Consider the following 25,589-nt stretch of genomic DNA (forward strand, 5'->3'; position numbering starts at 1 on the left):
TACAGGGTACTGGTGAGGCTGCAGCTGGAGTACTGTGTGCAGTTTTGGTCGCTGCACTTGTGGAAGGATATATTGGCCTTGGAGGGAGTTCAGAGAAGATTCACTAGGCTGATACTGGAGATGAGGGGGTTGGACTATGAAGATAGACTGAATAAACTGGGTCTGTACTCGTTGGAGTTTAGAAGGATGAGGGGGGGATCTTACAGAGACATATAAAATAAGGGATAGATAGGGTAGAGGTAGAGAGATTCTTCCCGCTTAGAAAGGATAGCAGAACTAGAGGGCACAGCTTCAAGATAAGGGGGGTGCAGTTTAGATCAGAGTTGAGAAGGAACTTCTTCTCTCAGAGGGTGGTGAATCTCTGGAATTATCTGCCCATTGAAGTGGTGGAGGCTACCTCACTGAATATATTTAAGTCACAGGTAGATAGGTTTCTGATAGACAGGGGAATTAAGGGTTATGGAGAGAAAGTGGGAAAGTGGAACTGATCCACCTCAGATCAGCCATGATCTTGTTGAATGGCGGGGCAAGCTTGAAGGGCTAGATGGCCTACTCCTGCTCTTATTTCTTATGTTCTTATGTTCTTATGATAGACTTGTATTGGAGGTGGCACAGCAATGACAGCAGTTCACTGAACTGGTTCCTGGGATGAGGGTTTCCAATGACGAGAGGCTGAGTAAATTCATAAAATCCCTACAGTGCAGAAAGAGGCCATTCAGCCCATCAGGTCTGCACTGACAACAATCCCACCCAGCCCCTATCCCCGTAACTTCATGTGTTTACTCCACCAATCTCCAACATTAAGGGACAATTGAGCACGGCCAATCAACCTAACCTGCACATCTTTGGACTGTGGGAGAAAACTGGAGCACCGAGGAAACCCACACAGACATGGAGAGAATATGCCAACTCCATACAGACAGTGGCTCGAGGTCAGGACCCTGGCACTGTGAGGTAGCAGTGCTAATTACTCTTGCGTTTAGAAGAATGAGAGGTGATCTCATTGAAACCTACAAGATTCTGAAAGGGTTTGACAGGGTAGACACAAAATTATTTCCACTGGTTGCAGAATCTAAAACACAGAGCAGTGTCTCAGGATTATTTAGGACTGAGATGAGGAGAAACTACTTCACTCAAAAGGGTTGTGAATCTTGATGGGAGAGAGATTGCGAGTTTGGGGTGGAGTCTGTTGAAGGAGCCTTGGTGAATTGCTGTAGTGCATTGTGTAGATGGTGCATATAGCTGCTACTGCCCATCAGTGGTGGAAAGACTGAATATTTAAGGTGGTCAATGGAATACCAAATCAAGAGAGCTGCTTTGCCCCGGATGCTGCTGAGCTTCTGGAGTGTTGTTGGAGTTGCACTCGTTCTGTGCAAGTGGAGAGTATTCCATCACACTCCTGACTTGTGCCTTGTTGATGGTGGACAGGCTTTGGGGAGTCAGGCGGTGAGTTACTTTCTGCAGAATTCCCAGCATCTGACTTGCTCATGTAACCACAGTATTTATCTGACTGCTCCAGTTCAGTTTTTGGTCAATGGTAACTTGCAGAATAGGCCAGACTGGGGCAGGATGGCAGATTTCTTTTCCTAAACGATGTTAGATTTTTACAACAATTGGTGATAGCTGTCATGGTCACCATTACGGAGACTTTTATATTTCAGATTTATTACTTAAGTTCCACAAGTTACCATGGTGGGATTTGAACCCATATCCCCAGGGCCTTAGCCTGGACCTGTAGATTACCAGTCATCTACCATGACCACTACCTCTGCCAACCACAGCCTTATGTTTAACTAAATTTCTTCTTTCTTTCCTTAAAGAAACTAATGTGGTTGTTGTGTTCTGAACAACTCTGTCCAGTACCTCCCACCTGCAGCCATTCTTTACACAACTGAATGGATGATGAGTTTTTAAAAAATTCATTCAAGGGTTATGTGCTTCACTGACTAGGCCAGCATTTATTGCCCATCCTTAATTGCCAGTTAGGGGCCTATTAAACTGTGGAAAATATGGATTGACAGGCAAGACTTATTTGTTCTCACCCATCACTGATGACAATCAAGAGTAGGTACCGCAGTTATTATTTTTCACTCCCCAGCCTTAGGTTGCTGGGGCACATTTCCACTGTGAGCAATCTGCCTGTTCATCTGCAGATATCAGCCACCTTGTCTCCAGCTTGGTATCACACGGTCTCATGGTTGGACGGGAGGTTTAAGTAGCTGGGAGAAACATCTACAGTCTCTTCCTTTCTCCAGCCCATAGGCAAGGCCTCACTTTGTACTGAGAATGCACAGGAATAGGCAGAGACCCCATCGCCTCTTCAGCTGGATGGGATCAATCCACTGCACTATTTCAAAGAAGATTAAGGGAGCCTTTCCCATTGTCCTGGTGCTAGTCTTACTAATGTGGACCATAACATCCATGTTGATGTGCTGTGAAATGTGTCTTCCTTATCTGGACTGGTCAGCATGCAAGTCCAGATCTACAGCAATGTGGCTGACTCTTAACTGCCCCCGGAAATGGCTTGGCGAGAAACTTAATGGGGGGGGGGGGGGGGGGGGGGGGGGGGGGGCAGTAAATGCCGACCTTGTCTGACTTGCATTCTAAATCAGTATTCTGTAAACTGTATGTGACTTTATATGCCCTTCTCTGATCAGAACCTTCTACACACCTGACAAAGGAACACTGTTTCTGAAAGTTTCAGAGTTTACTATCAAATAAACCTGTTGGACTTTAACCTGGTGTTGAGAGACTTCTTACTGTGTTTACCCCAGTCCAATGCCGGCATCGCTACATCTTATCTGCAATACCCAGATGCCACAAATGAATTAATAAATATCTGCCATGGTTTCTGGCAATGATTACAGAATTTCATCTCCACAGCTCTGGAAGTCCGCTATATGAAGTGATCACTAAAGTTTATTTATTAGTGTCACAAGTAGGCTTACATTAACATTGAAATGAAGTTACTGTGAAAATGCCTTAGTCACCACACTTTGGCACCTGTTCGGTCACACTGAGGGAGAATTTAGCATGGCCAATGCACCCTAACCAGCATGACTTTCAGACTGTGGGAGACACGCAGATTTGGCACAGACAGTAACCCAAGCTGGGAGTCAACTCCAGGTTCCTGGTGCTGCGAGGCAGCAGTGCTAACCACTGTGCACTATAAAACTACCTTGGTTTTCAGAAAGGATATATTGACCTTTGTGTGGGGCTGGGACAGTGGATGGGAGAAACTAGGCTGACAAACTACTATGGATGCTGGAAATCTGAAATAAAACAGGAAGTGCTGGAAGTACTCAGCAGGTCTGGCGTTACCTGTGGGGAGAAAAACAGTGTTTAAGTTCAGGTCAGTGAGAAATAATCTCTCATTAGGAGATCAGCATCGATGAAGTCCCACAGCTTCCAGCTGACCCCATATAGTGGAGGCCAGTGGAAATCTGGCAAGTGGGGAGCATTTGAACAGCCGTGGTCAATGAACCACAGTTTCCCCCCCTCCCCACCAACAGGGTTGCAGGACAAGGAAGAGGGTGGCCCCTACACCACGATGCCTTCAAAGGTCAGATCGGTTCTTTTGCAGCAAGCTGGGCTCAGGCAGGAAGACTCTGGTAATTGTGGGGTGGGGGTGTGTGCAGGGGAAAATACGTTCAAAAATACATAGCCCCACAGCATGATCATTACCATCTGGGAAGGTCCTCCGTGACCCAGCTATAAATGAGGTCCCATCACTTGCCCCTGGGGAACGTGTTAGCAGCTCTCCTCATACATTGGCAGCCTGTCTCAATGCTGGTAGAATGTTGGAAATAGTAAGAAGTAGGCCTTAACAACAAATAAAATGGCTTGATTGGCCCCTAGTGGAAGGGGTGGGGGCGGGGGGGGGGTGCTTTCACTGAGGTTCCCAACCTTATTAATGTGCCACAGTGGCAGCAAGATATTGGATCACACCATGTGCCCTTACAGCACAAATGCCCCACCACCACCCCGCCACCACCGCCCCCCCCCCCCCCCCCCCCCGCCCCCCCCGCCCCCCCTGCCCAACCACCACCAGCCCACAGTGCTCAAACACCACCCTCCATTACCAGTCCTCCCTTCAGCCAAGCTGTTTCCAAAGGACTGGGAAATATGAACAGGGCCACAGGGCGGGGACGTCAAGTTAAAATTAGAGCTCGGCCATTCAGGAAGCACTTACTCTTTCCTCACATTGGGGGGGGGGGAAAATCTGGAAGTGTCTCCCTAAAAAATGGCAGTGACCTCTGGGGGTCACGTGATAATTTTATTGAGCTCTTTATTAGGGATAAAGAAATCAATAGATAAACATCCATTGGCTCAGTTTATAAAAAAAATGAAGAAATGTACAGTATAGGAACAGGCCTTTTGGCCCTCTGAGCCTGTGCCAATCATGATGCCCTAACTAAAAAACCTTCTGCCCTTGCTCAGTCCATATCCCTCTATTCATGTACCCATCCAGATGCTTCTTAAATGTTGCTGAAATGCCTCCTTCCACCTCTTCTGGCAGTGCATTCCAGGCATCCACCACTCTCTGCGTGAAAAACTTTCCCCCTTCCACCTTGAGCCTGTGCTCCCTTGTAATAAGACTATAAGACATAGGAGCAGAATTAGGCCACTTGACCCACTGAATGATGGGTCAGGCTCAATCATGGCTGATTTTTCTCATCCCCAATTTCCTGCCTTTTCCCCATAATGCCTGATCTCCTTAACCTATCTCTGCCTTAAAGACACTCAATGACCTGGCCTCCACAGCTTTCTGTGGCAAAGAGTTCCACAGATTCACCACTGTCTGGCTGAAGAAATTCCTCCTCATCTGTTTTAAAGCATTGCCCCTTTAGCCTGAGGTTGTGCCCTCTGGTTCTAGTTTTTCCTACTAGTGGAAACATCCTCTCCACATCCACTCTGTGAACCTCCATGACTATCCAGGCCTCGCAGTATCCTTTAAATTTCAATTAGATCCCCCCCCTCCACATCGTTCTAAATTCCAATGAGTACAGACCCAAAGTCCTCAGCCCTTCCTCATACAAGCAGCTCTTCATTCCAGGGATCATTCCTGTAAAACTCCTTTGGACCCTTTCCAAAGGCAGCACATCCTCCTTTAGATATGGGGCCCACAACTGCTCACAATACTCCAAATGGGGTCTGACCAGAGCCTTATACAGCCTCAGTGCATCCCTGCTCTTGTATTCTAATTGACACTTCCACCCTGGGAAAAAGCCTCTGACTATCTATCCTGTCTGTGCGTCTCATTTTGTAGACCTTTACCAGGTCTCCCCTCAGCCTCTGTCTTTCTAGTGATTGGAGAAAGTAAAAATGGATTTGGGATACAGGTTAGGCATGAAAATGTTGGGAATAGGTTCAAGGTGTCCTCTCTCGGTTCCTATAAAATAGGCCTCAAATTTACATTGGATATGTGAAACATATTGATATTTATAGTCCACTCAGGTCACCTCATCTAAATCCACCATTGTCATCTCCTACTCCAGTCTCCCTCTTATGATTGTCTAGCTCTCCTTTAAATGCATCCATAATGCAGCAACTCATCATAGCTCCCAACAGTACCTTCCAGATCCACAAATTCTACCATCTAGGTGGACAAAAGCAGTGCGGGTAACACGGCCGCCTGCAAGTTCTGCTCTGAGCCACACATCTTGCTAAATAGGTTTATAATTTATTCTTTCATTGGCTGGGCCAGCATTTATGGCCCATCTCTAACTGAGTATCTCGTTTGGCCATTTAAGAGTCACCCCCATTGCTTGTTGTGGGTTTGGAGTCACATGTAGGTCAGACCAAGTAAGGAAGGCAGATTTACTTCCCTAAAAAAAAGGCCATTAGTGAACCGGATGGGCTTTTCACAATGTTTGATGATAGTTTCACAGTCACCATTACCGAGACTAGCTTTCAATTCCAGGTTTTATTAATTGAATTTAATTGCTGTGGTGTTGCTGTTGCATTAGTTGCTGTGGTGGGATTTGAGCCTGTGCCCCAGAGAATTAGCCTGGGCCTCTGGATTACTAGCCAGTGACACTACCACCATCTCCTTATCCACTAAAACACCATTCTTTCACTATCGCTGGGTGAAAATTCTGGAGCTCCCTCCCCAACAGCACTGTGGGTATACTTACACCTCAGGGACTGCAGTGGTTCAAGAAAGCAGTTCACACCACCTTCTCAAGAGCAACTTTGGATGAGCAATAAACACTGGCCTAGACCATATCCTGAGAGAGAGTTTGTAAAACCATCTACTCACTTCAACCACTTCTCTCTTTGGTAGCGAGTTTCACAATCTCACCACTCTTTGATGAAAGATTGTTAGTCCGAAGCTGTCAGCTTATCACGGTGAATATTTAACCGAGTGTCAAGATACACTTGCTGCTAATTCTCAGGCCACATCAGTGCCTCAGGACTGTGCTGACACAAACCCCTTCTTCTCGGGCAATGATAGAGAATGTGCAAAGATTCAGAAACTGGACCAAACTGTTGCCAAAATGAGATCAAGTCTGTTTGAAACCAGGCAGAAACCCATCTTTAGAAGCTTCCTCAGTATAGCAATCCTTAAAAAAAAAAGCAGAGAGGAAAACCAAAGCCAGGAAAGAGTGAGGTCATCTTCCTTGGCAGGAGTGTCATAAGCACATAATAGGAGCAGGAGTAGGCCATCTAGCCCCTCAAGCCTGCCCCGCCATTCAATAAGATCATGGCTGATCTGTCGTGGCTCAGTTCCACATTCCCTCCCTCTCCCCATAACCCTTAATCCCCTCTCTTATCAAAAACCCATCAACCCGCGTCTTAAAAATATTTAGCGAGGCAGCCTCCACCACTTCAACGGGCAGAGAATTCCAGAGATTCACCACCCTTTGAGTGAAGAAGTTCCTCCTCAACTCCGTTCTAAACCGCTCCCCCTTTATCTTGAGGCTGTGCCCCCTAGTCCTACTGTCCTTTCTGAGCGGGAAGAGTCTCTCCACCTCTATCCTATCCATCCCATTCATCAACAGTGTGTCAAGCAGCACCTGCTCAGCAATGCCCAGTTTGGGTTCTGCCAAAGTCACTCAGCTCCTGACCTCATTACAGCCTTGGTTCAAACATGGACAAAAGAGCTGAAGTCTGCAGGGGGGTGGGGGTACAGTGACAGCCCTTAACATCAAAGTATTTGACCAAAAAAAAAGGCATCAAAGAGCCCTAGCAAAACTGGAATGGTCGGAGTCATACCTGACACAAAAGAAAGATGGTTGTAGTGGTTGGAGGACACTGCTGCAGGAATGCCTCAGGATAGTGTCTTAGGCATAACCATCTTCAGCTGCTTCATCAATGACCTTCCTTCCATCATAAGGTCAGGAGAAGGAATGTTCACTGATGACAGCACAATTACCATTCCCGACTCATCCCAAGGGAATGCAATGTCCTAGTGGTATTATCACTGGACTATTAATCCAGAAACAGTAAGAAGTTTCACAATACCTTCATCAGGTGAGCAGCAGAGCTCCGAAAGCTTGTGCTTCCAAATAAACCTGTTGGACTTTAACCTGGTGTTGAGACTTCTTATCATGCCTACTCCAGTCCAACACCAGCATCTCCACATCATTAATCCAGAAACTCAGTTAATGTTCTGGGGACCCGGGTTCAAATCCCAGATGTGGAATTTGAATTTTTAAAAATCTGGACTTAAGAATCTACTGATGACCATGAAACCATTGTCAAAAAAAAACCCCAGCCGGTTCACTCATGTCCTTTAGGGAAGGAAATCTACTGTCCTTACCTGGTCTGGCCTACATGTGATGCCAGAGCCACTGCAATGTGGTTGATTCCCAATTGCCCTCTGAGGGCAACTAGAGATGGGCAATAAATACTGGCCAGCCAGTGACACCCATGGCCCACGATTGAATAATAAAAGAAATTCTGAAGCAGCCTGTATTTAAATGCAGCAGGACCTGGATAATAGTTGGGATAGACAGATTTTCACTGAGGGAATTAAGGGATATGGGGAACAGGCAGAAAAATGGAGTTGAAGCCCAAAAATCAGCCATGATCCTGTTCAATGGTTCATGATGTACATTAGCTGTGTGTTATAAGATTCAATAATACACATCATGCACATTCTCTCCGTGTTTTTCTTCCAGGTGCTCCGGTTTCCTCCCACAGTCTGAAAGATGTGCCAGCTAGGTGGATTGGCCGTGCTAAATTCCCCCTCAGTGTACCCGAACAGGCGCCAGAGTGTGGTGACTAGGAGATTTTCACAGTAACTTCATTGCAGTGAAAATGTAAGCATACATGTGACTAATAAATAAAAAAACTTAAACTTTAAAATTGAAGTGTCCAAAGAAACGCTTTTTTTTCAGTACCTCATGCAATTTGTTCTGGTCTTGCCTCAGTCACAATTCCTGGAGACTCCAGGGGCCAGTGTAGGTCAGCAGGCCCAGAGGCGAGAGGGGAACGGGACAGTGCAAGTTAGAAAGCAAGCAGCAGAGCTTTTGAATGACCTCAAGATTTTGAAGAGTAGAATGTAGACGATCAGCTAGGACTGAGCCTGAAAGTGACAAAGGAATGGGTTGATAAGTACCTTCTATCAGGAAAAAGATAGAAAAGTCTGAGGTCACGTACCAACCGACTCAAGAGCAGCTTCTTCCCTGCTGCTCAGACTTTTGAATGGACTTACTTTGCATTAAGTTGATCTTTCTCTACAACCTAGCTATGACTGTAACGCTACATTCTGCACTCTTTCCCTGCCTTCTCTATGAACAGTATGCTTTGTCTGTCTAGCACTCAAGAAACAATACTTTTCACTGTATGCTAATACATATATGACAATAATAAATCAAGAAGAAGCAGGCAAAGTTATGTACATGGAAAGATGATTTTAGTCATATGTGATTGGGAGCTCACTTTTGGCAAAATATGGCTGCCTGCAGTCTGGTTCAGCCTCAAAATGGTTGCCAGGCAGAGGGGTGGAGCTGGCGACAAGGGAACAGAGTTTGTGTGGACTGAAAACAATGGCTTCAGTCTTCCAAATGTTTATTCAGAGCAAGTTTCTGCCCATCACTGTCCAACAAGCCATTTAGTAATTTAAACATAGTGGAGGGGGCTGATCAAGATGGTGCTGAGGTAGAAGTGGGTGTCATGGATTTAACTAAACCTTTCCAAACAAAACAGAAGGAATGAATAGCACCATGTGTAAAAAAAAATTTACAATTTGTTTTAAATAAAAATGTTACCAGTCAATAAGGAAACATGCATTTTGAAGGACAGCGATTTTATTATTTGTACAGCTTCTAGGCCATCAACTCTCACACACTTGGCACAGCTCTCATGTTGGATTATCCAGCAGAGTTCAAACGCACACTACATTGGAGTCTGACGTGTGGTGTAGAACTTGTCAGGAGAGGGAGGAATATCTTCTGAGGGTTGCTGATCTCTGGGATTCTCTTCCCAGAGAAAATGTAGAGACTAGGTGGTTGAAAATAAGTAAGAAGTCTCACAACACCAGGTTAAAGTCCAACAGATTTATTTGGTAGCAAACATCACTAGCTTTCAGAGTGCTGCTCCTTCATCAGGTAAGTGGGAGTTCTGTTCACAACAGAACTTGAGAACAGAACTCCCCACTAACCTGACGAAGGGTCAAAGCCCTGAAAGCTTGTGGCGTTTGCTACCAAATAAACTTGTCGGACTTTAATCTGGTGTTGAGAGACTTCTTACTGTGTCTACCCCAGTCCAACGCCGGCATCTCCACATCGTTGGAAATAATCAGGGCTGAGTTCGATAGATTGTGGATCTACAAGGGAGTTGTGTGATGGCGAGCAGGAAACAGGAAAGTGGAGTTAAGGCCAAGGTTAGGTCTGCCAAAGATGTGCAGGTTAGGTGGGTTAACCATACTAAAATTGTCCCTTTGTGTCCAAAGAGGTGTAGGTTAGGGGGATTAGCAGGCTAAATGCACATGGTTACAGGGATAGGGTGGAGGGTAGGAATAGTGGGCCTGGGTAAGATTCTCTGTTGGAGACTTGGTGCAGGATTGATGGGCAGAATGGCCTTCTTCTGCAGTATCTATGATTTTATTCAATGATTATAAAACATTAAATGGCAGGGTAGGCTTGAGGGGCCAAATGGCCTTTAGGCTCTTGCACATAATTTTTTCTCTTGGGTGTCTAATCAAAGCCTGACTGTCAGATGCTGATCGAGTGCTGCTTCCTCAGGAGGTATCAGCAGCACCCGTAGGACTTCACCTCTCCAGCTCCACAATCAGTTACATTGCCAACTATCTGCCCCTCCTGGCCATCTCCCTCAGAGCTGCCCACTTCCCACTCCCCCACAGTCACATGTGATGAATGGGGGCTGAAGGGACAGGGGTGGGGGGGGATGCCTTGCCACCTTGATGCTTGGTGAAGGGACAGATGGAACGGCATAAAGTACAGGCACAGGTCAATCTGCCTCAATCCATGGGATATCCCACTCCAGTATTCCCAGACCATTCCACAGGCTGGAAATCCAGCACTTGCCAAAGATTATTCATCTAAAAAGACACATTTACATAGCACCTATTGCAGCCTCAGTGCAAGCCCATGCATCTCACATCAATATTACCCCAAATTATAGTCCTGTGAGATTCTAGACTGAGGTCATTGTTGGAACGCAGCTCAATTTGCCCAGTATAGGCTTCCACAGACAGCAATGTTAACCAGGTTATCCGTTTCTGGTGCAGTTCCTCGAGGGAGGAATATTGGCCAGGACATTGGGAAAATCCTCCATTGGAAACTTTCTATCCCCTTGAACAGGTGGATGTTATCGAAAAGGCAGCACTCCCAGCTTTGCAATGTGTGTGTCAGCTTCAATAACATCACCTTCCAACTCAGAAGCAGCAATACTGAGATACAGCCCACACAAATCCTTCCTGAAATAGGGCTAGTTCCATCATGTATGAAATGAATACCTTCATCTCAATCTGCACCTCACATCAACCATCCTTAGCCGGTTATTTCATCTTCTGCATAGATTTATCTTGCGATGGAAATGCCATTGCGTTTTGCTATTTTGTTATACAACAGATCACAGAATCCGGATAATGTAGAAGGGGGCCATTTAGCCCATTGTGATTGGTACAGATTCAATCCCACCCAGGCCCTATTTCCATAACTTCACATTCACCCTGACACTACGGCCAATTTAGCATGGTCAACAAACCTAACCCACACTCCTTTGGATTGTGAGAGGAAACCTGAGCACCTGGATGAAACCCACGCAGACATGGAGAGAATGTGCAAACTCTGCACAGATGGTGACACGAGGCTGGAATTGAACCCGTGTCCCTGGTGCTGTGAGGCAGCAGTGCAACCCAATCCTGCAATCCACACTGGGGCAGCAGATAAACAATTCACCCGGTCAAGACTGCTCCACCCTCAAACAAGCTCATGTCCATGGGGGAGGCAATGGCCTAGTGGTATTATTGCTAGACAATAATATAAAAACTCAGCTAATGTTCTGGGGACCCGGTTTCAAATCCCGCCACAACAGATTGTGGAATTAGAACTCAATAAATAATATCTGGAATTAAGGATCTGCTGATGACCATGAAACCATTGTCGATTGTTGGAAAAACCCATCTGGTTCACTAGTGTCCTTTAGGGAAGGAAATCTGCTGTCCTTACTTGATCTGGCCTACATGTGACTCTACAGCCAGAGCAATGTGGTTGACTCTCAATTGACCTCCAAGGGTAATTAGGGATGGGCAATAAATTCTGGCCAGCCAGCAACACCCCATGTCCTACAATGACTAAAAATAAACTCAATTCCACCTTCCCCCACTGTTTGTACATCCCTTGAATTCCTCAATCTATCCAAAAAAAGAAAATGTTGCTGGGGCTCAGAGGCTGCTCACCCCTTTGAGGGGGGAGAGCTGACTGGTGGTGATTTAACTTGAGGATCACCACATCTCAGTGCTGTAATTTTCTTTGTTCTTTGGACAATTGCATGAATAGGATGGGAATAGAGGAATATGGTCCCCAGAAGGATAGGGGTATTCAGTTAAGTCGGGCAACAAGGTCAGCACAGGCTTGGAGGGCCGAAGGGCCTGTTCCTGTGCAGTAATTTTCTTTGTTCTTCAGACAGGGAGCAAGGTTGAGAAGGCGGGGCTTCATAAATAACCTCAGCCAGTCTGGGAATTGAACCCCTGTTGTTGGCGTCGCTCTGCATCACTAACCAGCTGTCTGATCCATCTCACTTTAATACATGTGACAATAAATCAACAGACAGTGAAAAGTATTGTTTCTTGGGTGCTATACTGTTCATAGAAAAGGAAATGAGAGAGTGCAGAATGTGGTGTTACAGTCACAGCTAGGGTGTAGAGAAAGATCAACTTAATGCAACGCGAGTCCATTCAAAAGTCTGCTTGCATCACAGATTGGTATGGGCTCCTGCTCTGCCCAAGACCGCAAGAAACTACGAAAGGTCGTGAATGTAGCCCAATCCAGAACGCATACCAGCCTCCCAGCCACTGACTCTGTCTACACTTTCCGCTACCTCGGCAAAGTAGCCAACATAATTAAGGACCCCATGCACCCCGGATATTCTTTCTTCCATCAGGGGAAAAAGATACGTGACCTCAGACTTTTATATCTTTTTCCCCTGATGGAAAAAAGAATATCCGGGGTGCATGGGGTCCTTAATTATGTTGGCTACTTTGCCGAGGTAGCGGAAAGTGTAGACAGCGTCAGTGGCTGGGAGGCTGGTATGCGTTCTGGATTGGGCTACATCCACGACCTTTCGTAGTTTCTTGCGGTCTTGGGCAGAGCAGGAGCCCATACCAATCTGTGATGCAAGGTATTTATCCCAGGCTGCTTAGGGAGGCGAAAGATGAAATTGCTGGGCCTCTGGCACACATCTTTGTCTCTTCTTTGGACACAGGTGAGGTCCCAGAAGACTGGAGGGTAGCAAATGTGGTCCCGTTGTTCAAAAAAGGTAGTAGGGATAACCCTGGGAATTATAGGCCGGTGAGTTTGACGTCGGTGGTAGGGAAGTTAATGGAAAAAATACTTAGGGGTAGGATGTATGAGCATTTGGAGCGTTGCGATCTGATTAGGGATACGCAACATGGCTTTGTTAGAGGGAGGTCTTGCCTTACGAATCTGGTGGAATTCTTTGAGGAGGTGACAAAAACGGTTGACGATGGGAGAGCCGTTGACGTCATCTATATGGATTTCAGTAAGGCGTTTGACAAAGTCCCTCACGGTAGGCTGGTAGAAAAGGTTAAGGCGCATGGGATACGAGGCCGGGTAGCTAGGTGGATTGAGAACTGGCTGGGAAATAGGAGACAGAGGGTAGTTGTGGAGGGGACCTTGTCGGGCTGGAGGCCAGTGACCAGTGGTGTGCCGCAGGGCTCAGTACTGGGACCTCTCCTCTTTGTAGTCTACATAAATGACTTGGAAGAGGGCGTAGGTGGTGTGATCAGCAAGTTTGCTGATGACACCAAGATAGCAGGGTTGGCGGGTACGGAACTGGATTGTCAGGTGATACAACAGGATATAGATAGGTTGGTGCAGTGGGCAGATAGGTGGCAGATGGCATTTAATCCTGACAAATGCAAGGTGATGCATTTTGGACGGAATAATGCAGAGAGGAGCTATGTGACAAAAGGTAGGCCGATTAGGAGTATAGACATACAGAGGGACCTGGGAGTGCAGGTTCACAAATCCATGAAGGTTGCGTCACAAGTGGAGAACGTTGTTAGGAAGGCTTATGGGATGTTAGCCTTTATAGGAAGGAGCATAGAGTATAAAAGCTGCCGTCTAATGCTTCAGTTGTACAGAACGTTGGTTAGACCGCATTTGGAGTACTGCGTCCAGTTCTGGTCACCTTACTACCGGAAGGACGTGGAGTCTCTGGAAAGGGTGCAGAGGAGGTTTACCAGGATGTTGCCTGGCATGGGGGGACTGGGTTACGAGGAGAGATTGAAGAAACTGGGGCTATTCTCCTTGGAAAGACGGAGATTGAGAGGGGACATGATAGAAGTATATAAGATACTGAAGGGAATAGATAGAGTTAATAGTGAGAGACTGCTCCCTAGACTGGGTACGAACACGAGAGGTCATCATTTAAGGGTGAGGGGGGGGGAGGTATAATTTGGAGGTGAGAAGAAGGTTCTTTACGCAGAGAGTTGTGGGGGTATGGAACGTGCTACCGAGTAGGGTGGTGGAGGCAGGAACGTTGGACTCGTTTAAGATGCAGTTAGATAGGCACATGAGTGAAACGAGAATGGAGGGATATGGTAGGGGCTATTAAATAGGGTTAAACCTCGGGAGACACTGGAAGGGCAGGCTGTATGATTAATATTTTTTGTCTTTATTCCACAGGTGGAGGTCCACCTCGTGTCAAACGAGGGGTATGCACACGGTGGGTCGTGCGTGGGCTGCTCTTGGAAGTCCGGGAGTGGCCTAGTACTTCGTGTCGGTGTGTGTGCTTGATCCTGGACCGGTAGACGGGCGCCGCAACAGCTCAGTGACTAGCACTGCTGGCTGTGCAGACACATGGATTTGGGCCTGTGTCTGTGGGAGTTTGCGCATTCTCCCTGTGGTTGCGTGGGTTTCCTCCGGGCGCTCCGGTTTCCTCCCACACCCCAAAGATGTGCTCTTAGGCTAATCAGTTTTTACCAAATTGACACTATTTCTTCCCTGAATCTGACTGAGTAGGGTCCCATTCGTAGACATGCAGGGTAGAATAGGTGTAGGGTGATGCGGCGGCGCGGGCTCGTTGGGCCGAAGGGCCTGTTTCCCGTGCTGGGTTGTTCTTTGTTCTTTGTTTGTTCAGAAAGAATGCTTTGACGCAGAGCGACGTCAACAGCACAGGTTCAATTCCCGGACAGTCTGAGGTTTTTTTTTTAAAATGAAGCCCCGCCTTCTCAACCTTGCCTCTCGTCTAAAGAGCACCTTCCCCACAAAGAGCCAGCCCCCTGTGCGAATGAAGTGCTGAGATGGTCACCTTTAGCCCAGTCCAATGCCAGGTGGGCCAAGAGTAGAGTCAAAGCCTAGAACTCACTGAAATATATAACACCCTTAAGGAGCTAGACTTTGTAGGTGCTGGAGGGATATTCTTTTCCAGCATGAAGGGTCTAAAATGAGGGATCAATTTTCAGGACAGGGAGCTGATTATTTTGGACTGAGATGAAATTGCTTCTCTCAAAGGAGCTGTAAACCCCAGTATCCTACTGAATGTTCCATAATAAATGAGATCAATAGATTTTTAGATATGAAGGGGATAGAGGACTATTTTTAAAAAAATTTAGTCATGGTGTGGGCATCTCTGGCATTTGTTGCCCATCCTTAATTGCCCTTGAACTGACTTACAAGATCATTTCAGAGGGTGAAGAGTCAGCTACAGCACTGTGGGTCCAAAGTCACATGTTGGCCAGGCCAGGTAAGGATGGCAGATTTCCTTCCCTAAAGGATATCAGTGAATCAGATGGGTTTCTTTTAATGACAATTGATGATAATTAAACAAATATCATTCTTCAGAATAAATTCCACCAGCTGCCATGGTAGGAATTTGAACCCATATCCCGCGAGAGTTTGCCTGGGCTACTGGAATACTGGTCCAGTGACATTACCACTACAGCACCATCAACCCCATTACATAGCGATATTCGGCATATTATCAGACCATTCAGCCCAAGAGTTCATGGTGTTTGTGCCTCCTCCCATCTTTTCTAATTTAAACCTACGATTGTAACCCACTACTCCCTGCCCACCACCTCACCGGCATCCGCACCCCACCACCACCACCACCACAACCCCCCCCCCCTCCATTTCAAGGCTGTGCCCTCTAGTTCTGGTTGCCTTTCTCAGGAAAAAGAGTCTCTCTACTTGTACGCTATCTAGCCCCTTCATTATCTTGTAAGTCTCTATAAGATCCCCCCTCAGCCTTCTAAATGCCAATGAGTACGGGCCCGGTCTATTCAATCTCTCCTCATAAGTTAACCCCCTCATCTCTGGTCTCAACCTGGTGAACCTTCTCTGTACTCCCTCCAAGACCCATATATCCTTCCGCAAATAATTTTCCAGTGAGATAACTGATAGTAATCATGTATTGATTCAGCAATACATGGCCAATGCATCTAACCTGCACCATGCTAAATTGCCCTTTGGGCTTCCAATGCAGATTAGAGGGATTAACAGGGTAAATACATGCAGTGAAGAGGATAGGGCTTGGGTAAAATGCTGTCACAGAGGCAGTGCAGACTCAATGGGCCAAATGGCCTCATTCAGTACTGTCAGATTCTATATGATCTTTGGACTGTTGGAGGAAACTGAAGCACCTGTGCGGAAACCTGCAGGCATGGGGAAGAATGTGCAAACTCCACACAGACAGTGACCTGAGGCCAGAATTGATCCCGAATCTGCAGCACTGAGAGGCAGCAGTACTAACCCTACTTGGCCCCTAGAAGGGACAAGTTCCGCTGTGAAACACTGATACTTGCAGCTAATTCTCCTGCTGCCACTTGACTCTCTAGGCTGGCACAAGAACAACAGCAGGGTATGTGGCAGGGACTGTGAAACTCAATCATGAAGCAAGAATGCAATGCCTTTCGGGGAATAAGACAGTAGAATTATTCAGGGCAGAAATACAGGATTCCTCCACACATCTGAGTCCTCCAGATAAAATAAGAATTCATCTGTATAAATAATTAGTCATCATGTACTAGAAATCTATAAATTCACACATCTACTTCCAAATCTATGATCTACACAGCCTACTTTAAATCAGCCAAAGCTATTTCTTTCCCCCACTTAAAAAAAGTGCAATTTCCCATTAATCTAGACACAGATTACAAGCAAAGAAATGGATAAATTCATGATATTTAGATTAATGAGTAGATTATATCCACAAAATGCTGAACATAATCCAGTCACATGTATATTAAAAGGTATAATGAAATAAAATTTAAACTAAATACTTGAGAAATTAGAAACCAGGATATCAAAATTTAAATTAAATAAATGCAAAATTAGAAACTCAGATACCAAAATAAACATGAATACTATTTGGGGCTGACAACTTTTGTGAACTCAAGGACTTTTATTAAATGCACAAAAATAAAAAGCAGAATAGAATTTTAAAAATAAGTATAAGTTTTGGCTGTTTGATGAGAGGATCTGATCTTACCCCCAGGATGTTCACCCTCTTACCTGTTTGCCTTACCTGTATACAGGCTGGAACGACTCTTCACTGGGATGTTCATACACACTGCCACCTAGCTTTATATAGATACAACCCAACCGGCTGAGCTGTCCAGCGCTGTCAATCAGGTTGACAGACAGGGGCAGTGACCAATGGCTGCGCGGCTCTGCGGGCTGGCGCGATGGGGAGCGCGGGGCTGAGCCAATGGGCGTGCGGAGTGGGCGGGGGCCGCTCCCTTTGTGAATGGGCCCGCGGTGGCGTGAGCGAGGTCCCGTCATCTGGGGAGAGCGGAGCGCCGGCCAATCAGAGCGGCGCAGGCCTGCCGGCCCGCCCCCGCCTCACGCCTCGGGAGACGGTTGCCCCGAGCAACCGCCTGAGGCCTAAGGCTGAAAGGAGAAGCCTTCCACCCGCCCCTGCGCCTCTCGCCCCGGCGGGGGGGGTCTTTTGGGCCGAACGAAGCAAACAACCCCTCGCCCCGGGCCGCTGCAAACCAAGAGTGAACTAAACCCCCTTCAAACTATAGAGTAATGTCACAAAGTGGTGACGGCCCAGAAAGAGGCCATTCGGCCCCTTGTGTCCATGCCAGCTCTTCAAAGGCGCAATTTACCTCAGCGCCCACCCTGCAACGCCAGCCACAGGTTGCCAACCCTCCAGGATTGCCCTAGAGATTCTCCAGGCATTGAAGACGGTGTGTGCAACACTGCAGAAAAACCTTCAGCGCAATGAAACAAAATGTTTCTTATAATTGTCATTTTCGTTGAATGTTTACCAGTTATAGAAATACCGGGTTGAACTTCTTCACTCAAAGGGTGGTGAATCTCTGGAATTCTCTGCCCGTTGAAGTGGTGGAGGCTGCCTCGCTAAATATTTTTAAGAAGCGGGTTGATGGGTTTTTGATAAGAGAGGGGATTAAGGGTTATGGGGAGAGGGCAGGAAAGTGGAACTGAGCCACGACAGATCAGCCATGATCTTATTGAATGGCGGGGCAGGCTCGAAGGGCTGGATGGCCTACTCCTGCTCCTATTTCTTATGTTCTTATGTTCTTATAAGTCCAACAGGTTTATTTGGAATCACGAGCTTTCGGATTTCAGATCACTGGCCTGAAGAAGGGGCAGCGCTCCGAAAGCTTGTGATTCCAAATAAGCCTGTTGAACTTTAACCTGGTGTTGTGAAACCACTTACTGTGCCCACCCCCCAAGTCCAACACCGGCATCTCCACATCACAGGTACAAAAATAGTTGTTTGGTGGATAGGATTTTCTTCGGGGGCTCCGGTTTCCTCCCACACTCCAAAAGACATGCTGGTTAGGTGCATTGGTCATGGAAAATTCTCCTTCACTGCACCCAAACAGGCTCCGGAGTGTGGCAACTAGGGGATTCTCAGAGTGACTTCATTGCAGTGTTACTGTAAGTCTACTTGTGACACTAATAAATAAATTTTAAAAGAATATGGGGCAAAAGTAAGCAAAAAGAGGTTCACCCACTTCAGTTGTGATGGAACAGACTTACAGGGCTGAATAGGTGGCACAGTTGTCAACACTGCTGCCTCACAGTGCCAAGGAGCCAGTTTCAATTCTACCCTTAGGTTTCTATCTGTGGAGTTTGCACATTCTCCTCGTATCTACATGGGTTTCCTTCGAGTGCTCCAGTTTTCTCCCATGCTCCAAAGATGCACAGCGTTAGGTGGATTGACCATTCTAAATTTCCCCTTAGTGTCCCAAGATATGTGGGTTAGGTAGATTAGCCTTGGCTAAATGTGGGTTCAATGACTTCAATGATTCAGAGAATCGATGCAGACTTGATGGTCCAAATGGCTCCTGCTGTATTGTAGGGATTCAATGATTCTATGACGCCACAGAAATTGCAGACAGGAAGAACATGTACACATATTGCACCTGTTCCAATTTAACAAAATAGGCAACAACCTTTCTCTGGTTCAGTCCAATCAGAGCCAACCTTCTTGATTTGAATTCAAACAAAGCTTGGCAATTAACCATCATCTGTTAATTGATGCAATCTCTATGGTAACATATTTATTTACCAATCAATATCTCATGCCAACCAATCAGCACTCTTTTCTCATGCAGTATAAATTGTTGTTGCCTTTATGCTTCTTGCAAATTGTCCTGATCAGTGCTTGACGAAAAGCTTTGGCAACATGGGTCTTTCTTCAGCCATACTCAAGGTTTACAAATATTGAAAATGGTGGGAGGAGAGGGGGTTGGTGGGAAGATTGATCGGCGTTATATAATTGGTGTAATGAATCTTTTGGCTTTCCAGTTGGTGTAGGACATAACATAAGAACATAAGAAATAGGAGCAGGAGTAGGCCATATAGCCCTTCGAGCCTGCCCCGCCATTCAATAAGATCATGGCTGATCTGTTGCTGCTCAGTTCCACTTTCCCGCCCTCTCCCCATAACCCTTAATCCCCTCTCTTATCAAAAACCCATCAACCCGCGTCTTAAAAATATGTAGCGAGGCAGCCTCCACCACTTCAACGGGCAGAGAATTCCAGAGATTCACCACCCTTTGAGTGAAGAAGTTCCTCCTCAACTCCGTTCTAAACCGCCCCCCTTTTATCTTGAGGCTGTGCCCCCTAGTCCTACTGTCTTTTTTGAGCGGGAAGAGTCTCTCCACCTCTATCCTATCCATCCCATTCATCATCTTATACGTCTCAATGAGATCTCCCCTCATTCTTCTAAACTCTAACGAGTACAAGCCCAGTTTATTCAGCCTCTCCTCATAGCTCAACCCCCTCAACTCCGGTATCAGCCTAGTAAACCTCCTCTGCACTCCCTCCAAGGCCAAAATATCTTTGCGCAGGTGCGGCGCCCAAAACTGCACACAGTACTCCAGCTGCGGCCTCACCAATGCCCTATACAGCTGCAGCAAGACCTCCCTACTTTTATATTCAATCCCCCTCGCTATGAAGGCCTGCATCCCATTTGCCTTCCTGACCACCTGCTGCACCTGCAAGCTGGGTTTTTGCAACTCATGCACAAGGACCCCGAGGTCCTTCTGCACCGTCGCCTGCTGCAGTTTTTTGCCCCGTAAGTAATAGTCCTTCCTACCATTCTTCCTACCAAAGTGGACCACCTCACACTTGCCAACATTAAATTCCATTTGCCATTTCCTGGCCCATTCGCCCAGCCTATCTAGATCCTTCTGCAGACTCTCCACACCCTCCGCACAATTTGCCATTCCCCCAATCTTGGTGTCATCAGCAAATTTCGACACCCTACACTCGGTTCCCTCCTCCAGATCATCTATATAAATGGTAAAAAGCTGAGGTCCCAGCACCGACCCCTGGGGCACTCCACTAGTCACCATCCGCCAATCCGAATAGCACCCGTTGACCCCCACTCTCTGCCTCCTATTTGACAACCAATCCTCTATCCACGCTAACACCCTACCCCCAACTCCATGTCCCTCGACCTTCTGCAATAACCTCGTGAGGTACTTTGTCAAACGCCTTCTGAAAATCTAGAAAGACCACTGTTGTAAAAATCAAATCAGCCTGTTTTAACCCTTATACGGTGGACAAATAACTTTGAGTAGACGTCTTATTAGTACAAACAATATTTATTTAAACCCACACAATCAATAATCACCCACCCGTCCAACAATAAGTTATCTTACAGAAAATACTAGAATTCAAGTACAATACAAGACCTTGACTTAATTGTGTGTGACTGACAAATACCCAAACAGATACTGGCCTTTATCTGTGTGCTGGTCTTGGTAGTTGTCTGTGTAGTTTGGTCCTTTGCTCTGGTCTGGCATTCTGGCTGTAGTCTCTCTTTCTTCCTTCTCGGGTGTGGTGGCTCTCCTCTTGCTGGCGATGTTCACCATTGTTGCAGCTTGTTCGTGGGATCAGAGAGAGAGAGAGATTCCTGGTTGTGCAGCATCCTTTATACCCCGTTCGGTTTCACGCCCTTTTTTTGGCCATTGCCAATCAATCGATCAGGACTTGATCACCCTGATCGATAAGAGTCCAATCAGGTGCTACCACACTGATCTCTGGGTGTGTCCCTGGCGGCCATGCCTGTAGGTGTTGTAGGCACATAGGCCACATACCTTCCTCCTAAATAAGGATTCACGGTGCCTTTACGTCTGGCACACAACCCAGTGTGATCAGAAAGTCTCTTTCATCCTGGAAATGGCCCATATCCTGTGTATTCACTCATCAGGGTTGCAGCCTGTTTGTCTCTGTCTTTAAACTGCAGCCTGTCGGTTTAGTTTCTTGCCCGGTTATCCCAGAGTGCTTTACAAAACGCCATTTTAGATGGCCTGTTTGGCTACATTCCCCCCTTTGATCCTGAACGCAAAGCGTGATGGATCACAAATTCAGGACCAATATCTGTCAGGAATTCCCCAGTCACTCAACAGTCAAGCAAGGCCCAGGTATTGACATGTACAGTAATAATGCATCCCTACAACATATTCCAGAGGCTACAGACAACAACAGTCTACAATACAAATATAAACAACCACATATTCTAAACCCCATTATTACAATAAGCTAGTTACCCACAAATACAGACAATCAGATATTCCAAACACCAAACAAATAAATTATAAACCAACATTTAAACAAACATTAGAATAAAGTATTCGCATATCTGAGACACATTTTGGTAGTAGAATTTCTAATGGCCCATTAATATAAATGGTAAAATGGCAGCCTTCCTATAAACATTGTACTACTGAATTAGAGGAGGCCATGATTCAAGGGCGAACCCTACATTCTGCCTCCGGGTCATCCTCTTTTTCCATCGGCTGAATTGGACTGTGAGGATGATCAGATATACTAGGGTAAACAAAATTAATACTACAGCCAGGTGTGACATTAAGCGAACAAATGGATGGATTTGGATGTTTGAGCCCCAGTTCCAAAGGTCATCCCACCAAGTGGTGACTTTGATTTCCTTAATCCTCTTTTTTACCTCTTGAGTCTGCTGTACTACTTTGGTGAAGGTTCTGTGGGCTGTAGCCAATTTTGCCCGAATCAGGTTCAATTCCTCCGGCAGGAGGTTTAAGCTTGTATCATATTTCTCATGGTACTCCCCCAGAGTCTGTCGGAGCTCATCAGTGGCGTTCACATCTATCCTCTCCCTTTTATGAATGTCTATTAGTTGAATGAGGCCCACTCTGGCTGGTATGTATTTTCCTGCTTCTGGTGGGATGAACCACATATATCCAGGGTATCGTAGGCTGCTCTTCTGGTCTTTGGTTGAGGCGGTGTCTGTGGTTCAGTCTGAGACGAGGAATCCCAGATAGCAGAGAAGTATGTTGTTCATTCTGGGGGAGATCAAGGTAGCACCTGTTAATTCTTATTAATACCTGATTTTCTTTCCAATTTCATTACAAGAATGTCGTATGACTCCCCCGCCCTTTTTTTTTAAAAAACAAAGAAATAAGTAAATGAATAATAAAGGCCCAATAGTGCCATACGAAGAGTTGGTTGGCAATCAGTGTTTAATGGGGTTGAGTGGGGTGAGGAATTTGCAGAGCGTGAAAATAAAATGTCAATTGGGTGATGCGTGGAGTGGCCGGATAAAGCTATTTACAATCTGGACTGTGATGTCCTGGTTCTTCCTTAGTGAAGAGAACTTATGTGGGCAGGCTTTGGCTGCCAGGTACCATCCCTGGTAGTGAGCGCCGGGTCAAACAGTTCTGGGAGTCCTGGTACCAGGGGTGCCGTAGGGGGTAAGGTTTGCGGGTTCCCCATCCTTTTTGTCAGGGTGCCCGGGCCATGGTTTTATTCCTGAAGCTCTGTAAATTGGAGCGGGGACCGTGGGTGTATCTGTTGGTCCTGGGGATACTGGGTGGGGGTTGTAGCTGCTTGTCGGGCCGGTCCTGCGAGGGACATGGGTTGGGGTCCATCGTCGGAACCTCTGAGATGGTCGTGTGGGGTAGTTGGGTGGTGCCCTACAGTCCCGGGCAAAATGGTTGGGTTGCCCACAGGTGTAACACTGTACTTGTGGGCATGGGCCTCTGGGCTCAGCTCTATATCGTTCTCGGTGTCGGGGATTGGGCCTATATTCTGTGTGGCCTTGTGGTCCCCTGTGTCGGTGATCAGCAGGGTTGTATGGGTGTGCAGGGTTTGCTGGTCTTCTAAAATTTGGTGCCCTACAATCTCGGGCAAAGTGTCCCGACTGCCCACAATTAAAACATGTCCCTCTATCTCTCCCTGGGGCTGCTGTGTAAGGTAGACGTGTACCTCTCTGGTATTGGTGATTCCCTCTACCTTTGTTTCTCCATACTGGACCCTGACTAGCCCTCATCTGAAACATTTTTGCCTCCCTTTCTGACCGTGACGTTGGGGCCCCCTGAACTTCCTGTTCCCAGATTCGAGCTAAGCGTCGGAGAACCCACGCTTCATTGTGTGTGGTTTCTGCAGGGTCAAAATTAGCACAGGCTTTCTTGCCTTCCTCTGTAGCATGCGACACTAATGTCCTAGCCCATTTGGATGAATCAGCTTCATTTAATCTAGTCCGATCTAATTCCCCATATACTCCTGTGAAGTGGATCCACAAACGACTGGCAAAGGCAGTCGGATGTTCCCCTTTCCTCTGTCTGCATTTATTTAACCCATCTACAGGATCCCCTTTATTAAATCCTATCGCAGTCAATATCGCTTCCTTCATTTCGTTTAATGTCCCTTCCCCAACATTTTGAGGGGCTGGCAGGGCAGACCGTACAGACTTGCTTAAGCACATGACTATCAGCTTCACCTCCTCTCTCTCATCCAGCCCATGCATTATCTTTTGCTGCCTAACATCCTCAAAGAAACTGTATGGGTCAGCCGATGGCTCAAAAGTTGTCATTTTATTTGCAATCTCAGCCAATTGTGCCACTGTAAATGGAGTCGTGTATGTGACAGCTGAGTCCTGACCCCCTCCTGTCCGACGTTCAGTCGTCACAGGGTACATTGGTACTGGAGGTACATCTGGGGGTGCCGTGGGTATGACCTCCCCTGGGAAAGACGGTGGTGGACCCCAACTCTCGGTTTGCATAACATAAATTCTAGCATTCTCCTTTAACTCTCCCCAGTCTGCACTCTCTATCCCCTTTTCCTCTTCTGTTCCGAAGGCACACATAAATCCATTTTGAACTGATAATAGGGATTCCAGCCTTGAGATTTCTCGTTGGCATTTTGAGTGGTCAGCAGTTGCCTGTCTCTGTTCTTTACTGGCTTGATGTAGAGCTTTTATAGCAGCCTGCAGATCAGTGCACTTAGCTTCCAATCGTGCTACTGCCTGCTCAGCTTCGTCTCTGGCCAAGACAGCACGCTGGGCGTCTTGGTAGGCTCTCTCATACTGGGTTTGGAAATTGCCCAGATGTAATAAGTTTGCCTGATTAGTTCGCCTTAATTCATCTATCTGTCTGTCCTTTTCAGCTTTTATCTGTTCTATCCTCTCCTGCTGCTGTTCCTTTAGTCTCTTGATCTCCTCCTCCTTTTCCACCTGTGCCTGTTTTGATTCCTCCAGTGTCTTACGTATCTCTCCGTCCTTTTTGGCTTTTATCTGTTCTATCCTCTCCTGCTGCTGTTCCTTTAGTTTCTTAATCTCCTCCTCCTTTTTCACCTGTGCCTGTTTTGATTCCTCCAGTTCCTTACGAACTGTGTTTAACTCCTTTTCTGTACCTAGCAGCTGTCCGAAGCAGCTCACAATAGCAATCTGTTTCTCATATTTGTTTGCCTGTTTTCCCTGAACTTTCCTTAGATCATCCCAATACTTCTGCCCTAGGGATCCCGGTCCCGTCTCAGTATTGGCACAAGATTCTGCCCATAGGGGCCACCCTTTCTTCTTAATATATTCCCTGATTTTTTTTTCCCATATGGGACACTTCTCTGCCATTCTATATTTAATGACAAGGGGTAGGGAGGCGATCGGACTGCGGGTACGGCTTTGCGCTATGTTCCGGTCCTAATCCCTCTGGGTTCTAATACAAACCTACAGAGTTTACCCTATCCTCCTTGTTAGTAACAATACATGCACAATAGACAATTTCCCGAAAGCAATTATTTGTCCAATAAGGAGTTCACACCTGTTGGCTCTGAGTTTTAAATAACCATTCAATTTAAAGTCTGTGGGGTTCGATATCGGAGCAACAAAGTTACTTCTTATCGATGCCCACCCAGGGACGCCAAATGTTGTAAAAATCAAATCAGCCTGTTTTAACCCTTATACGGTGGACAAATAACTTTGAGTAGACGTCTTATTAGTACAAACAATATTTATTTAAACCCACACAATCAATAATCACCCACCCGTCCAACAATAAGTTATCTTACAGAAAATACTAGAATTCAAGTACAATACAAGACCTTGACTTAATTGTGTGTGACTGACAAATACCCAAACAGATACTGGCCTTTATCTGTGTGCTGGTCTTGGTAGTTGTCTGTGTAGTTTGGTCCT

The 25,589-nt window shown here is 46.4% G+C and overlaps 1 protein-coding gene across 3 annotated transcripts in view; it reads right to left on the bottom strand.

Annotated features, from left to right (window-relative positions):
- Positions 1 to 17,207, bottom strand: part of hmgcs1 (3-hydroxy-3-methylglutaryl-CoA synthase 1 (soluble)) — a 72,902-nt gene extending 55,695 nt beyond the window's left edge. The window contains exon 1 of one of the 3 annotated variants that reach the window (XM_080189530.1): positions 17,185 to 17,207. Coding sequence is in view for 1 of the 3 variants with exons in the window: in XM_080189526.1 (XP_080045652.1) it covers positions 8,349 to 8,353 (5 nt within the window). In the remaining 2 variants the exon portion in view is untranslated. Of the gene's footprint in view, positions 1 to 8,348; positions 8,534 to 17,171 lie in introns of those variants that run through there. The other 2 variants (XM_080189529.1, XM_080189526.1) reach the window with 2 other exon arrangements.
- Between the last annotated feature and the right edge of the window lie 8,382 nt (positions 17,208 to 25,589).

The sequence above is a fragment of the Carcharhinus amblyrhynchos genome, chromosome 5 (genome assembly GCF_965287045.1).
Source record: "Carcharhinus amblyrhynchos chromosome 5, sCarAmb.v2.hapA, whole genome shotgun sequence".
Taxonomy (NCBI): domain Eukaryota; kingdom Metazoa; phylum Chordata; class Chondrichthyes; order Carcharhiniformes; family Carcharhinidae; genus Carcharhinus; species Carcharhinus amblyrhynchos.